This window comes from Danaus plexippus, assembly GCF_018135715.1.
Source record: "Danaus plexippus chromosome 3 unlocalized genomic scaffold, MEX_DaPlex mxdp_34, whole genome shotgun sequence".
NCBI classification, from domain to species: Eukaryota; Metazoa; Arthropoda; class Insecta; order Lepidoptera; family Nymphalidae; genus Danaus; species Danaus plexippus.
The window spans coordinates 1311492-1328183 of NW_026869846.1; the positions used below are offsets into that span (position 1 = coordinate 1311492).

General features: G+C 31.4%; 2 protein-coding genes across 4 annotated transcripts in view; both read left to right on the forward strand.

Annotated features, from left to right (window-relative positions):
• Positions 1-1220: 1220 nt before the first annotated feature.
• LOC116768785 (zinc finger protein 585A-like) lies at positions 1221-2927 on the forward strand. The gene has a single exon (XM_032659612.2). The coding sequence runs from the start codon at positions 1349-1351 to the stop codon at positions 2795-2797; it is 1449 nt and encodes a 482-aa protein (XP_032515503.2). The 5' UTR covers positions 1221-1348; the 3' UTR covers positions 2798-2927.
• Positions 2928-5030: 2103 nt separating this feature from the next.
• LOC116767210 (uncharacterized) overlaps positions 5031-16692 on the forward strand; it is a 71274-nt gene continuing 59612 nt past the window's right edge. For 2 of the 3 annotated variants that reach the window (XM_032657434.2, XM_061527122.1), the window contains exon 1: positions 8461-8737. The gene's annotated coding sequence lies outside the window, so the exon portion shown is untranslated. Of the gene's footprint in view, positions 5175-5367; positions 5506-8460; positions 8738-16692 lie in introns of those variants that run through there. The other variant, XM_061527121.1, reaches the window with a different exon arrangement.

Genomic DNA, 16692 nt, shown 5'->3' on the forward strand with positions numbered 1-16692 from the left:
AATATATACAATTTGCTATATCGCAGACAATATTTTTTAAAATGGACCACAGACTGACATAAATATAGTTTAATTATGTTTTTAACAAAGTAATACAAACATGAAATGGAAAATCCGTCAACATTATTATTCTTATTTTATGAGTTTTAAAATGGACTGAAGGTTTCTTTTAGTCATGTTTTTAATATTAACGAAATTTTCGACTTAATATTTAAATTTAAATTCACGATAATCAAATTTGTGTGTCAAATTTCAATCCTACTCGGTGTCTGTAACTTTTTAATTATGTATTGACTACGTAATTTGTAAGTAATGTATAAAATTACATTTTGTATGTAAAAACAGTGATGATTCGATGGTTCGATCTAAAATCCCTTAATAAGTACTTTTCAATTAGTTAATTTTTAGTTATCAGTTTTTCGTTACTGCAATTTTAATATTAAAGCGTCGGGAAATATTTATGAAATTAAAATGTTTTATATCATTGAATTTTCTGAATACATTATTGAGACAAGGAAAGCAAGGATATATCTGTGGCTAAATTCATAATGATACACTATAATGCCATTATTTTGATGTTTGGAAAACCACTGACATTAAATAAATTAGTACATATCTACGTCAGTCTAGATAATATACCAGAATTAATAAGAATGATTCAGACGATCTCAAAGACCCATTTAAACTGACTAGAATGGACGTCATAAATGCTGTTTGTAATTTTTGTTAAATAAATATAATAATGATGATAGGTAGCAATAAGCAGAAAACTATGAGTTTTTTTTTAATCAAACAACTCTTATCTCGAAAGCACCATAAATCAAATGAATTAATAAACTTAAACAAGTGGGCAATAAATAATTAGATATTATTAGTGTAATTAATTTTCGCTTCTTCAAAAGTCTGTTAGAGAATTACGAATTACTAGTGCATTACGGATCTATTAAGTGTTCTAATCAAATTATGATTTAGATTATTGCTCTGACATAAAAGTATCATTATAAATTCTGAGAGATTAAAATCATAATAATATACAGTGTATAATAAAGAAAATTGTAACATAATCTTATATCAGTATATTATGTGTTATTTTCGCCGACTGTAGTTTACTTTAATAACATATTTATGGTTAAACTTCTGTAAATATTACCTATATTTCTTGTATTGTCAAAGTGACGTTACAAATGTCAAATGCTTAGTGTCATTTTAAAATCAATAACAAATGGTGACATTTAAATTGTTTTGTTAATTCGTTTATGATTTAATGTATGATTTAATATTATATTAAAGTAAAATGAAAGATATTTAGAATTAAAATGTATTGAGCTATAGTAGATACCAATTTAAAATGGATAATAAAAGCAGTATTTGTCGTGTTTGCTTAAATACTAATATACCAAACGGCAGTAAATCATTGTTCGAAAAACACGACGATTTATTTTTATTTCAACATATTAATGCGATTACCAATATCAACATACGCTATTACGACGGCTTACCGAATAAAATATGCCCACAGTGCCTGCAACAGTTAGAATGTGCTATTGTTTTTAAGACGAAATGTGAGTCATCTAACGAAAAATTAAAAAAAAATTGTTTCCCGACTGAATTGAAATTAAAAACAGAGTGTTTTGTATTAATTAAAAAAGAGGATATTTATCAATCTGATATAAAATTAGAGGATGAATGTATAAATGAAGTTTTCTCCCCTGTTATTTGTATAGAACAAATACCTAAGATAGAAGATAATGCAAAAAAAGTTGGTAGTCTTTCAAGCTGTCGCAAAAGTAGGGCAATAGATCTTAAACTGGAGTGTCATGACTGTGGAGAAACCTTTAAATCTAAATGTAAATTGAGTGTTCATTGGAAAAAAACCCATATGCTTACTAATCTGATATGTACAACCTGTAAGAGGACATTTAAAAGCTATAAGGCGTATCATATGCATAAGAAGAGGAAAAGCAAAAGTTGTGTGGTAGCACAAGATGAGAATGTTAATATAGAAGGAGTTGGTAAGACACGCAAATTTGTCTGCAAAATATGCAATTACGTAACTCACAGATCAAAAGATCTATCGGCCCACCTCGTAACACACAGCGGTGACAGACCATACAAATGTGATCTGTGCCCAAAAAGATTCACCCAACAAAGCTCGCTTCAAAATCATAAAGAACAAACACATAATAATATTTTTGTAGAAATAACGTGCCAGTTCTGTGGCAAATACATAAGGGGACGGAATAAAGTGTACAGACATCTTAAAAGTCATACTGACAAACGTCTTCCATGCACTGTGTGTGGAAAGGTGGTTCGAGGCATCAACTTTCATCTTCACATGAGGAGGCATTCTGGTGTGAGGCCGTTTGTCTGTGAGAAATGCCCATCTAGATTCTACACAAGAGCTGAACTTTGCAATCACACGAGATGGGTTCACAGCAGTAAGAACAAATATTACAAATGTGATATCTGCGATTATAAGTCTGTAAGACCGCATAAAGTTAAAAGCCACATGAGTAGACACACAGACATCAATGTGGCCTGTAAAATATGTGGCAGATTCTTCTTAAGCAATGAAAGATTGGCTCTACACGAAAAGACGCACTTTGAAGATGAGAAGAAATACTCCTGTCCACATTGTGATGTAAAGTTCTTTAAGAGGGATTCAGTGAGACGGCACATTAAAGTCAAACATGTCTCTGAACTCTCTGAGGATAAGAATGATGAAACGAAAACTGAGTTAGTCGGAGCTACAGTATCTGGCTTCAAAGATAAAGATAAGACAAGAAAAGTCACCTGAAGTCACTATTTGTGTATAAATTTAAAATAATGTATGTGTATTGACTTGTCACTATTTTTTATCTTTTTATTTTTGTATTAATCATTAAAATCATTATTTTTATTATATTTATTGAAACTCTTACTATTAATAAATATTTAAATAAATCTAAGCATTTTTTATTATATGTAGTGTATTAGGTTTAATTAAAATTCTACTTATTTTTATACTCACTTCAATGAAATGGTTTGTGTTTTAGAAAAATATTAAAGATTTTTATGCAGTCTAAATAAAAAAACAGGTTTTACTGAACTTAAGCAAGCATAGAGGAATGCTTAGAATATTTCAATTTTAAATCTTCAGACCACCCGATATATTTAGAGTCTAAACTACAATTTAGTGAGTTCAAGGCTTATTGAAGGGCGTTTCTCGTATTTTTACCAAAGGAAATAAAATCATTACTCTTCACGTCTTTATAACTATGTTTTAAAAAAAAAATAAACAAATAACATTGTCCTTATGCTATTCTACACCATATTTTTTCTTGCATAATTTGGAATCAAAAATGCAAAATGATTTATTTTTTTTAAACGTTCCAGTGACAAACAATGGTTAAGAATCCAAACTAACTAATAACCATTCGTCTAAAACCAGTACCCAAAACTGTGTGTGCCTCTTCTAATGTTCTTTATACTGTTAGGTCTGCAGATGTCCGTTGCCTTTGTTTGTCTTACCCTGCACACCCGCACGTATTCAAAGTGTACTAAAAGGGTGGCAAAGCTCTTTTTTTTTGTTCTTTTTTTTCGACCAATAGAAAGAAGACATCGTAATGGGTATATCGAAAACAGCTAAACCGTGAAATCTACCGGCCGACTTGACTGCTTAACACTCTCAAGAAGACCTACGAAGGATCATCTATTCAAGACTAAAGCAGGAAGTGGAAAGGCTAAAGCTATCCTCAATAAACAGTTCCTTTTCAGAGCCAGAAACTCTAATGTTAATTTAGAGCGTCGCTTACTGGAGTACTTCGTCAAGGGAATTCATAATAGCCGCCCTCATATGACCGAAGCTAGCGTTTGCCAAAATAGTGCACAACGGCTTGATTTATAAACAGTTCGATCTAAAGGTGTCAGACGGGCTTCGCCACATCATACGAGCTTTATTGAATCGCTCTTTCAGTTATAATTTGGAGGTCGACCTGTTCACTTCCAAACCAATTACTCACTGATGATATCCCCGTACCAAAAGTGCTTACACCTCGAAAAAATTGGCGGTGTTGAGTATAGCAAAGAGTACTTCACACCGGGACAGCAACTATTGTTATACTTTGTATATGTTTGTCCCCATATGTAGAGCTGTTTTCACCTTTGGTACGCCTCCCCGCAATACCAACTTCTTCCACTTGACTTCATACAATGTCGGGGGCTTCATATTGTCAGTGATCCTATAATGAGATAAGATTTAGAACCATTAGGCTTCCGAAAGGCGCTCTTTGTGTTTTCTATCGTCTGTACTATGGGGAAGGTCCTCAAGAATTGTTTGACATAGCGCCTGAGTCACAATTTTACTGTCTCACTTATCTTGATGTGTTTCCTCATCAGAATCCACGTGGTTAGCGGGCATTCTTTTCAAGCAATGGAAATGTGGAACGACTTCTAGAGTTTTTTTCCAAAGATCTTAATATGTTTTTTAAGGTATATATACCTTCTCCAGTAACGAGTCCGGCAATGTAGATGTACGCCTTGTGTTGTAAATATCTATGGGTGACAGTGGGTGGTGACCTCTTACTATCAGGTAGTGTTATGAAGTGCTAATTTGAAGTCTAATTTATGAGACTGGTAAGCTGTTAAGTAGTTTTACGTAACATTTATGAAAAGAGAAATATATATTTTTTATATAAAAATAATTCTTATATTATGCACAAAATTATAGAATCGCCCAGTTCCACCTGTCTCCTGTATATAGTCGAGCAGGTGTGACCTACTTTTATAGTTTCAATTTTAGTTTTTACCTTAAATTTTAAATCACTTAATGTCTGACTGGTTTTGTAACTGCAATTTAATTGGGCCAAAAAAAAAATACTTTCCATATTCAAACCTAATAATATTTATATTTTAATTAAATTCACGTGTAAACTTTACTTTTAAGTAAAATTTATATTTTTAATACAGATTAAAAAGACGTTATTACTTTCTTCGAATACCCGTTGACATGTCAATGAAAATAGTTGCTTTTGAGTTGCCGTAATCGTATAATACATCAATCAGACGTTTACTGTGAGACTTGTGTCGTTTAAAGGATCGGGAGCTTTGGTTTATAACTGGTTTTAAGAAAACCTAAATATATTAAAACATTTCCTCACATTATGGAATCATTTAAAACAACGTATATAATATAGGTTAGTCTGGTTGCGTGTTATGAAACAACTTATTAATGTGTAATCATAATTTTACCGCCTTATTTACAAATGTATTTTTTATATGATTCGATGCAATTGTTTTACTTTTAATGCAAATTATATTTTTAAATAGTTATGTATTATACATAAGAAAAACAGGACACGCTTAATTCAATATTAAATATCCTTACAGACTTATGTGTTTATCAGCGGAGTTGTTATACGAATATCAATACAACGCAAATGTATGGGAATACCAGGATCAATCGTATTGCATAATTTACGCAACAATACCTCCTAGCAGCAACGGAATAATACGAGCTTTTTAAAGGTATGATATTTCCCAATATTTATTAATTTTATAAAATTTTGAGTGTATATTGGATCAATTTTGAGGGAAGCCCCCAGTTTTTTATAGTTATTAATGGATTTATTCGTTTTTGTTTGCAAAATGGCGGATTTAAAACTTCGTAATACACTCTTGACAACAAGCCGTTTTGTTGTATTTAGTGCTTGCTTTTAAATGTGAATTGTTTTTAATTTTAAATTCCTCATTTTTGTTTTTTTTTTGTTACTGTTAGAATTAAGATTTAATTTCATTATAATTTCATAAAAAGAATTGCGGGCACTTGAAAGTCTGTGTTGGACTCTCGTATGAAATTTGACGCTGTTAATGAAACTATTTGATGTGTTCCTATTATGGCCAAAGCTACAAAAACCGCCTAGAACTTAAAAGTATTACATTATCCCACCACCAGGCTCTTCTATTTTTTTAAATTAGCGGAACCGAAATAGTAATGCGTATTTTTTAAAACGCAATAGGGCAAGCTCTATGCTTGGGCGTCCAAAAACTCTACTCGGCCGCCATGAGCTGATGGACGGAATGACTACTAATATTGTGTTTGTCATGGAAGAGTCTCGATCAGAAAAAAATGACTCTCTAAAAACCCGCCAAGTAGGATCCAGACTTAAGATATGTGGAGCAGCGTCTGTGTCGATTACAGTACAAAGTTGTGCTTATTACAACAAAAAAATTGTTGAGATCTAAGACTTTCGCGATTACATCTCGTCTTTCCGTGATCACGGTTGCTGCAAAGTAACCGAAACGTCGAGAGTATATTGTTAATAATATTTAAAAACGCGCAGTAAATCCGAAAAATATTAGTTTTATACAAATTTGTTATTGAAACTGAAACCATTGGTGCTCGGTGACAGTGTTGAAGCTATTGGCTTTGTCAAGGCTGGCGTTCAAATCACTTCACTCCAAACCGCATCCTTAGGTCATCGAGAACTCAATTGAAACCCACCCAACCTACTTCTTACTTTTAGAGAATATCTCTGGTATCTGTGTGTTGAACTGTAACCAGCGTATTGCCATTTTATCTGCAACAGATTCCTGGTTTGTGTCACCATCGAGATTCAGAGTTAGACAACACATCTCTAGACAACTAGCCTTAACTTAAATCGTCGTACTTTGATATACCACTACGTGGTAGCTTCGTATTCCACTATCCTGTCCAGTGTCCAGTCATAGCAAATTCTTTTTACCAATCAAATTATAAGTTAATCAGATAAAAGTCCTTGTACCGACCTGTATTTGGTAGAGAGTTGGCTAGGGAGTGGGTCTGGTATAAATACCAGTTACGTAAATCCCCACCAACAAGATATTCCAGATAATTTCTTCCTGGTTTTCTATCATATTCTCCGATCATTTAAGTGAAGATTTTTAGTCCCTTCCTTGTCAAGCTTTTCGGCCTCAGAATCCATATCGGCCCGTGATCGATGCAGCGTTGCTTTGGGAGAGAAGTTTGTTTTTCCTCAATATATTAATGGAAAGTGCCATGAATTAATAAACTACACTTTATTTTATATTATAATAATTGTGAATGAGATTATTTTCATAATACAGTAAGATTTATTATGTGGTAATCTTCACCAACTATGAAATATATATGTTTGCAGATGAAATAAAATATTAGACAAAAGCCAAAAGATAATGTAGGCTCGGGATATTAAATGCTATAGGGACTTTTTGCACATATTTTTCTTATATTCATGGTCCCATAATACCTGTTGCTTTGAAGATTATGGACAAACATTGGACTTGGTTATAAATGATGTTACAGAAAGGCTGTATAAAGAAAATTTGAAGTAACACACTACAGTCTTACAAGACTATATAGTTTCAGAAACATGTACTATTAATTCAGGGATAGATACGCGTTAACACGATCCAACGCGCAGATAACATTAATCTATCTGTAAAAGACATCAACGCATTGTCAATGTACATTATACACCGAGGGTTATTAGTGAAAATAAGATAGAATTAAGACCAGTTAATTCCATTATTATTATTATCAAGACTTTTAAATGGAGGCTCAAAATTATATGTGACTACCGTCCGATATTCAATGGATGTTCTATGATAAATAAACGATTAAAATATCTATTATAATTTTAATATGATAGTCATTTTATCAATTTACTCAGCGCGGGCTGTGGCTGGGTATCTATTAGGTACTTTTACTGTCGAAGATAAATCAGGACGACTGTTTTCTCCCCTCAGGTTTATATCTTATTAGATTAAGACAATAAAATCCGGCCACTATAACGGACTCTTGTTTGGAATACTTGAATAAGTTTTTTATTTCTATGACTACTATAGGACCTCTTTGTTTTTTTTTTTTTTTTATAAATACAACATTTTTTAATATATTTCCAACTATTAGTTTCAAGAAAAGAATGGTATGGTCAATGCATATTTTAGTAAAATAACAAACTGCTATATGTTATGCATATACTTTTTTCAGGTAACGCAAAATTTTTATCTAAAATTATTTCCGTCCTCAAGCAGTAGTCACTTGAAGTACATTTTAATTAACAAAAAACTGATAATATCCATTGATACTATTAATAGGATATTGTATAAAGTTCGGACACACTCAAATCTGTTTGCCGAAAATGTATGTTTACCTTAAACTGGTTTTTAGCGTGGTAGCACAGCTGCAGTGGAGCAAAGATAATAAATCAGATGTTTCAGTTCAATAAAGACTCTATTAAAATTTATCCGAACTAAATCTAAGCGTATTCGCAAATAAAGTTATATATAAAAAAATTAATGTTAATTTGGATGTTAGTTTCTATGAATAATTTACTTTGAGTTAAATTATAATGAAGATATACATAATAACATTGGCGCTTTACGTACAAAGATCAAACCAATCACACCTGTGAATTCACGCATGGTCTTTGTCGCACGGTCGGCGCCATGTTCCTCAGTCCAGTTAGAAACGACCCCTGAGTTGCACGCGTCAACATGGCCGACGCAAGTACGATCGAAAATAAAAATGACTGTTTTTTCAATTGCAAATAAAAGTTTTCAACCGTATCCGTGGAGTTGTGACGTATTTTAAATAAATTACTTAATCATCATAATTTAGTTATTAAGAGTTGCGTACTGTTGATAAACTAAAAGTTAGTTGCCGCCAGTGTTGGTGTTTTTGTGTTTCGAACTGGATTCTGATTGGGCTGTTGATAGCTGGAGGTAACTGAAATAAAAGGTGCGTTTTGTTTCAAATTAACCATTTTTAATGAATTTATCATTATTTCATTTTGATATATTCACAATTATTTTATTTTTAACTTTAAACAAATCTGCTATTTATTATTAAAAAAGTCCCTCAAGTTGTAGTATTTATAGTTTTTACCTTAACCGTAATATGTTAAATCGATTAAAATGGCTTGAAAGGGGAACGCAAGTCAAAATTGCAGTCTTACTTGTTGCATAGTTTTATATTAACGACGGTTTTGTACCTTTTATAAATCTTAAAATTATTATATGAAATATAAAGTTAAATATTTTAATTTCTTGAATTATATAATCAGATTTGCACTCTTTAGCTTGTTACAATACAAGTAATTGATATCGTAAACTGTTAGATTCATTCGTGTTATGTAATATATTTCACTGTAATTTACTTCTACATTACAAACAGCTCAGTTTATTTCTAAAGCAAGCATGCCTATAACATAGAAAAGAAAGAGTCGATGCGATATTGCAAAACCAATCAATTTGTTCATAATTTTGCAAGACGCGACAAAATAGATTATATGTTACGAAAAACCTATTTTGTTGTAAAATAAAATACACAGTTAAAAGTCATCTGAAGTCTCATCTCGTGTAGTCTACACATCGGTCTGTCATAATGCAGTAATGCTTCGTAACTCAGGGACGCTTCATTTAAAATGTTTTAAAAATGTCAGTGCTGGAGAACAATACAAGAATTAAATACTAAATTTTTAATTGCGTTTTTTAATTGGTTGACATTACATAATCACCGTGACCTCGAGAAAAATATAAAAGGCTCCATGACCGTCACAACGTCTGGATTTTAGACTAACTTATTCCTTTCGTAAAAATTATAACTTTGGTAAAAAAAAAATATCTCCTATAGGCATAACGCTGATATTAGACAAAGCAGCGGTAAGATGTGTTTATTTAAATAAATCGCAATTTTTTATATTAATTTCTAAGTACATAATTACAAATTATGAAATTTTACTTTGAAACTATTAAAACAATGTTGCAAGCATTAAAAATATACTTGTCAATAATAATGCAGCGTGAAATCAAAAATCAAGCTTCTTGCAGTGTTTTGAAATGGATCTGACCAATCTTTTATACGCTAATTCGTTTATTTTTAATAAAATGGAGATTACACAAACAGGATCTCACCGTTACATGCTACAAGTGTTTGACGAGACATTGACTTCATTCATGAGGCCCGCTTTATTTTATTTTAAAACATAATACATATATGTACGTTATAGTACATATATTCATGTAATAAAAAGTTAACCGTTATTGAAACTTTTTTTTTTATATAAATGATATTAAGTTGACTTTGTTTTATCTGTTTGTTAAATATATATAAACACAGTATAAACATAACATAATGTTGCCAGACAAAAGTCTTTGAAGTATAAATCAAGCTCTTAATTTGCCAAGGTTCCGTTCCCTGAATTTTTGACGACTCAATTCGCTGTCCTATTTGAAGCAACAATGAAAAGAAATTGCCAAAACTAATTCAATAAAATCCATTGAATGTGTGAGTGTTTTACAAAAGTAATTTTATGTTCGGTATGATTCAATAGCTTGCTGTCAACATTTTACTGACAGTAATAAAATTAATGAATTTCTCTAAATTTCCTTTAAATTTGTTACGTAATATAAGGTTGGGATTGCCTTTTATATTGGAGGAGAATATTCCGATATATTACGTACAAAAATTGAAGATCTTTATCATAATGTAACGAGCATAGTTAGTTTATTTTGACAAATTAGTTTTTTATGTATGTTAATATAAAATTAAGAACGTCATTAGCTCGGGTTGAATGACCTTAAATTTGTTACTGTATTTGAGGTGCAATTTCAACCCACATTCGGTTTACTAATTAATTGGTAACTGATATAAACGTAATTACGTAAATAAGGAATGTTTCTTAGGAAACTTATTTTTGATAATTCTAGTATTAATGTTTTTATACACTATATTAATTTTGATTTTTATTCTTTTTAATTATTTATCGTATAACTATATTTCTATTGATGATTATTCTCATCGAATTAAACTAAGTTTTTTAGATACTAAGCTTCTATAATTTTTGTGTGCCCATTTTAGTCTGCCCGTGATCACGGTTGCCGTAAAGGAACCGAATTTTCGGGGTTACGTAGACATGAAATAATAAAAAACTTTTAATATCAGTAAAATTTAGTTTCGTTCAAATATGTACATGGAAAAAACTTAGATATTCCCATCGGTATTTCTTAACTAATAGTTAATATTATCGTCGACTTTTAAGTAGCGAATAACACGATGATTCGTAAAAAGTGTCTTCGATAAACGTCTAATAAGGTACATATATATGTTACACACAAACATAGGGGCGGGCTACTTATAAGATTGGGTTTTACCGACGTTTAATGCACATACCGCTGTCAATAAATGTATTATATAGCCAATGGGCTAGTTGTTATTGTTATAGTATCATTCTAATCTTAATATGAATTTGCATTATCAACTTAACACGTACAGTTTTATAACTAACATTAAAGATATTTTCTTGTACTTATATATTCGATCAGGAAGCCAATGTGTTTAACTGAAGTACGGACAGAATTAACGTGGACTAAGATCTGTATCCTACTTATTATTACAGATCAAACAGTAAAATAATGGACACTATAAGATAATCAGTCACTAACAGTTTTACATCTGTCCTCCTCAACTATTATGGCCCTATTTAGAACGTATCTCACACAATTGAAACAAAATATGTATCTTGCTTACATACACTATTACTGTACCATAGTATGGCTGTCGTTGATTATTGCGCTGCCTCGGATCCAGATTGTATAACTAATCTAGTTAATAACAATAACACTGTCAGATAATACGATGGATTGGAGAATGTATGTCTGTTTGTATTCAATATATATTTAGCTTTATAATATAGTGATATTGATCTGGTTAGTTCTGGGCTAAGGCTCGGTATGACGCTTCAAACATTATCACCTTAATTTGTTGAGATGTTCAGATAAATTCTTCAACCCTCGTTTTTTTTTTTTTATTAATTTTTAAAAAAGAAATACTATGAAACTCATGCAATTTACAGACCATATATATTGTGTTATTACCCCGAGTTAGTACGGTCGAACTACACCGACAATTTTCAGTTATGCATTCGTAAATCTTCACTCATGATAACATCTAGGTATAAGGATGTTAAAATGAAGATTTTATTCACTTCCATGACATGAACTCGTGAAAACGAGTAAATGTTATACGTTCAGTTAACGCGAGTGTGAATCAAGTTATTATCTCTGTATAACAACAGTTTAATTTGAGTATCGCTTTAAACGTACAGCCAACTTAACAAATTAAATTGATATGAATAGATCCATCGTGAGACGAGACATTCGTTCGTATGCCGTTGTAGTAAAGTTGATGTTGCATCGCAATGTAATTTTTGAATTCAGTTCGTGTGGTGAAAATCCAAAACCGTATCCGTGAGCCACGAGCTTGTCCCAATAAAAGAATCCAATCCGTTCTTGAACCAATATTTGATGTACGCTGGGAAGGTATCGGTGTTACAAAATATATCGATATATCAACCCGTTGAGTTTTCTATAAAAACGAGTAATCACTTTCCTAGTGTTGCATTACCTGTTCAATAACGCATTTCTTACTTTCCTTTGACATAGCAAAACTTCGACTTTTGATTTCTATTATTTATTTCATCATTGTATTATTGGAACTGTATTGCATGGAAGTAATTTAAAATCAATACATTATGATCATAACTAAATCCAATATATTATCTTAATTAAATTTATTTACAAATTTCCTCTTTATAGAATGTTCTGCGAGTTATGTCTGTATGCGAATATGATCTTTTCAAAACACATTCATTAATTAAGTCTGTCGCGCGATACGTGTTTGAGTTGGCACATGAAGGCTTTAGAGACTACATCTGTATAATTAGATTTTCTAGTAGCTTAAGATCTGATAATATACATATATCTTGTCTGACGACTGATCGCATTACTTGATGATCTTGAAATTCTTCTGCAATAAGTATTTAGTAAATATTCTCTGTGGTCAGTGTTTAAAGATACTTCCTAGCTAAGAAATTACATATTGATGTGTATTTATTTTAAAAACGTCGCCTATTATATTGAATGTTAACTACAAATACATTTAATTGACGTTCAGTCTCCTGATCCTGAGCTGTTAGGATTATTTTAGTGGGTTAACAAAAGTTTCTCCGTCATCCTCTAAACATTGTAAACTCGTAAACTATTAAGTACTTACATAATTCTTTAATCGTTTAAATCACTTGCAAATAAACATTCAACCGTAAATTTCTGATAAGGGTTTTGTATTTGTAAGTACTCAAAAAGTAAATAAATATTTTTTTTATATAAGAAAAAATTCTATGAGTGGTGAGTACTAAGTCCTTTAGAATTACTAAATCTTTAAGCATTATAAAAGGATCTGGATTCAGATCAATAAAATTGTCTAGTATAAAGGTCGAACACTAATATGTTCAACCTTTTATCTACCTAGGACATACATATATTAAGTAATTATTTATGACTTCTAGACTCGGTTAGATTTTATTCATAGAACGTCGATGATAAGGACAGCGTTTTAAGACTTAAGTGATGTTTAGAAATAAAGTAGTGTTTTATACTAGAATACCAATAAAGGTTTATTTTTTGTTAGTTGCCAGTACATATTTTAATCAAATTATGCAAGTGCTGTCTTAAAATTAAGAAAAAATTAATGTTTTCTCTTACTTAGTCGCAAAAAATATACCTATCGTAACGTATTTCAAAACAAACGCTTAGTGTGATAGATTCATAATATTATATTCGTTTGCGATTTAACAAAGCCTAATGAGAATTATAGTCCGTCCACCTAATAAGGCCTTCAACACATGTGACGTTGCTACATGCGACACAATGCGCTTTTGTATATGGCCTGCCTTATTTATACTATGACATGATTTAAGGTACTTAATTTGAAGGCGGACAATCACTATAATGTGTATAGAGTAGGTAACATACTTTAGGTAGACATTTCGGATATGTTTCTTTGTTGTGTGAATATATATATATGAATATATGTATACAATAAGTCTTTTAATTAAAAAGATATATAAAAAAAGAAAAGTTTTTATTCCAGTTCTTTTATGAAATATAAGTATTGAGAAATATAATAAGCTGTTTGCCGCAATTCAGACATTTCAAGTACATAAATCCCAACTTTATTAGCGCTAAATCTTATTTAGGTCTAAGCTATTTACTCAACAATAGCGCGATCCTTAATGTAATACATTTTACTGTTCATAAATCATGTACGAACATTCGTCTGTTCGGGTAATTTATTGGTACATTTAAAGTATTAATACGTGAAGATGTAACCAACGAATTGATTAAGTTGGTGCATAGCTCGAATAAAAAACAGTGATCGGACGTTGTGGTGTACTAAGATATGAATGAGAATATAGATGTTTGTTGTTCACGTGAAATATATTGGACGACTTTTGATAAAACTTTTTACTAAGATAGTTTATACATCGGAAAATCGTAGGGACTTAAGATGTACGTTATGCAAATTGTTTGCTTGAGCCAATGAAGCTTATGTAATCCGTTTCCTTAATGTTATTATTATTGATTAATTCTGAAGTAATCTCTCTTCATATTACGTTAATCAACAAACATATATACTAAGCGAAAACTAGGAGGATAGCAGTAACAGGTACAGTTATATTATGCGTATCTGTAACAGCTTCTAACTTAACAGCTTGATAACAGCATCCTTAGTATTAGTTTTCTTTGTTAAACTTAACACAGACAGCTTACTTCCCTCATTCTAAAATCTTAACACATGATACTTCTATATACATATAGGGATGTAATGGAACACTGGAAACTCTCTGTGTATAGTTAGACCATGCAAACTCGTGGCGAGTGGAAGGCAAACAAACTGCGGCTTCTAATTAATTCTGCTCTATGATGTAATTAGTATTATTGTAGATTTACACTCACGTATGAGCCGCGAGATAAGGCACGAGCCGAGGCACAAGGTGAGAGTGTAAATAGTCGCTCGCGGCCTGTCTCGCGCCTCGCGGTGTTCGCGTTTGGAGGTGCGAGCGAGCGAGGTGCGAGCTGTGATACGAGACGAAGCATAAGACGAGGTACGAGGCGAGGATGTAAATGTAGTATTAGAAAGATAATTTAATATTTTTTATTAACTATATAAGGTCAAATAGGAGGTTAGTTTTGCTCGTATAGCATGAGTTGTTTAACCAAACACTGATTGAATAGCAACTAAGTGTTGACTTGAATATATATACGAGTATAATTGTACATCTTAGGAAATTAGGATCATATAATTAGAATCGATTTTATTAGTTAATTGTATTTTATATTTTATTTAAAAAAAAAGGCATCAATTTAATAATGGTTTATTTTAATGCTTTGATGAACAGTACTAGTGGTATGTTAAGAGAAATGTAACGATTCAAATGATACATATCTGTCTACGTCGCACTCGATCGTGTGGCTTCGTGTGTTATTGTCATCACGTCAGATGCAAATTTATTGTAATCGAGATTTTATTTTATTATTGTATGTTTTCACCAATATCGTTGGCAGCGTAGCTTCAAAAAGCGTCGCAAATCACAGCTGTGTTGTTGTTTTAAGTCAATGGCAAAAGATTACATACATATATTGATATGCATCAGTCTATAAAAAGTCCAGCCTTAGTCGCTTCCTTGCTTGCCTTAAGTGGGCACTAGAAGGTCTCGTCTGACAGCGGTCAAAGCCGCTTCTGGCACGGTTCTTTGCCGGTGTGGGGCAAGAGTTCGCTGCTTCGATACCTCGTAACAGTAATCTTATTTTTCTGTTTACCTTAATACTAGCTGATTAAACTGCTCTTACACGAATTATAGGTTTGCGCACTATATAAGGCTTAATTTCTTAATTATATTACAAAATTATTTTATCTCTGTATGCCATCAATGATGACGAAAATAAATCAGCTTAAAATGGACTAGCTTGACGCTTTTCAAAAAAAAAATATGCCTATTATTTTTATTTCCTTTTCTATTTATTAAAATAATGACTATTGTCTCTTATCTTATACTATCTTCTGAAGTAATAATAACAAATAATAAATTAAACCGTTTGCTACTTTATAATTTTTCTGTTGCAATTGGATTTTCGTAGTATATTCTAAATGCAAAAATAATCAAATCACTAATGATATAATTATCTATAATTTATGAATGTATTGAGTCAAATTTATATGTAATAAAATTTATTATTTAAAATACAAATATATTTATAAGAATATGAAAATGAGATATATGACAATACAACATTAGCCATCTAAAAGATTCATTTTAAATGGGAACCATTAAAAAAGGCATCGCTTTATGGTGGAAGTACGCTTGTCTGATAATGTTTTTCAGATTATACTTTTTTAATTGTCTTTTAAATTTATACATACAGATCGTTGTAACGTGACACGATTTTTTAATGTACCTACACAATATTATAAACAAAATTAATATACACCGTCTGATATTGACTTACATTTTTAACTGTTTTGATAAAATGAAAAAATAAATTATGTTTATAAACGCTCATCTCCCTGAATCAATACATATTATAAGACAAAGTCCCTCGCCGCGTCCGTCTGTCTGTTCGCGATAAACGGAAAAACTACTGCACCGTTTATCAAACAGTTATCACCACTCGGTAGCGAGATTCTCGAGGAAGGTTTTAGTATATAATTTGTTAAGTTTTTGTGTTTACTTTGTGTGTACATTAACGATATTTTGTTTAAAATGTCGGGAAAACATGAGCCATTCTGAGAGCTTTTAACGAACACGCTGCGTAAAGTCTTTGAGATATAACAAAATAATATATGGTGGACATTGT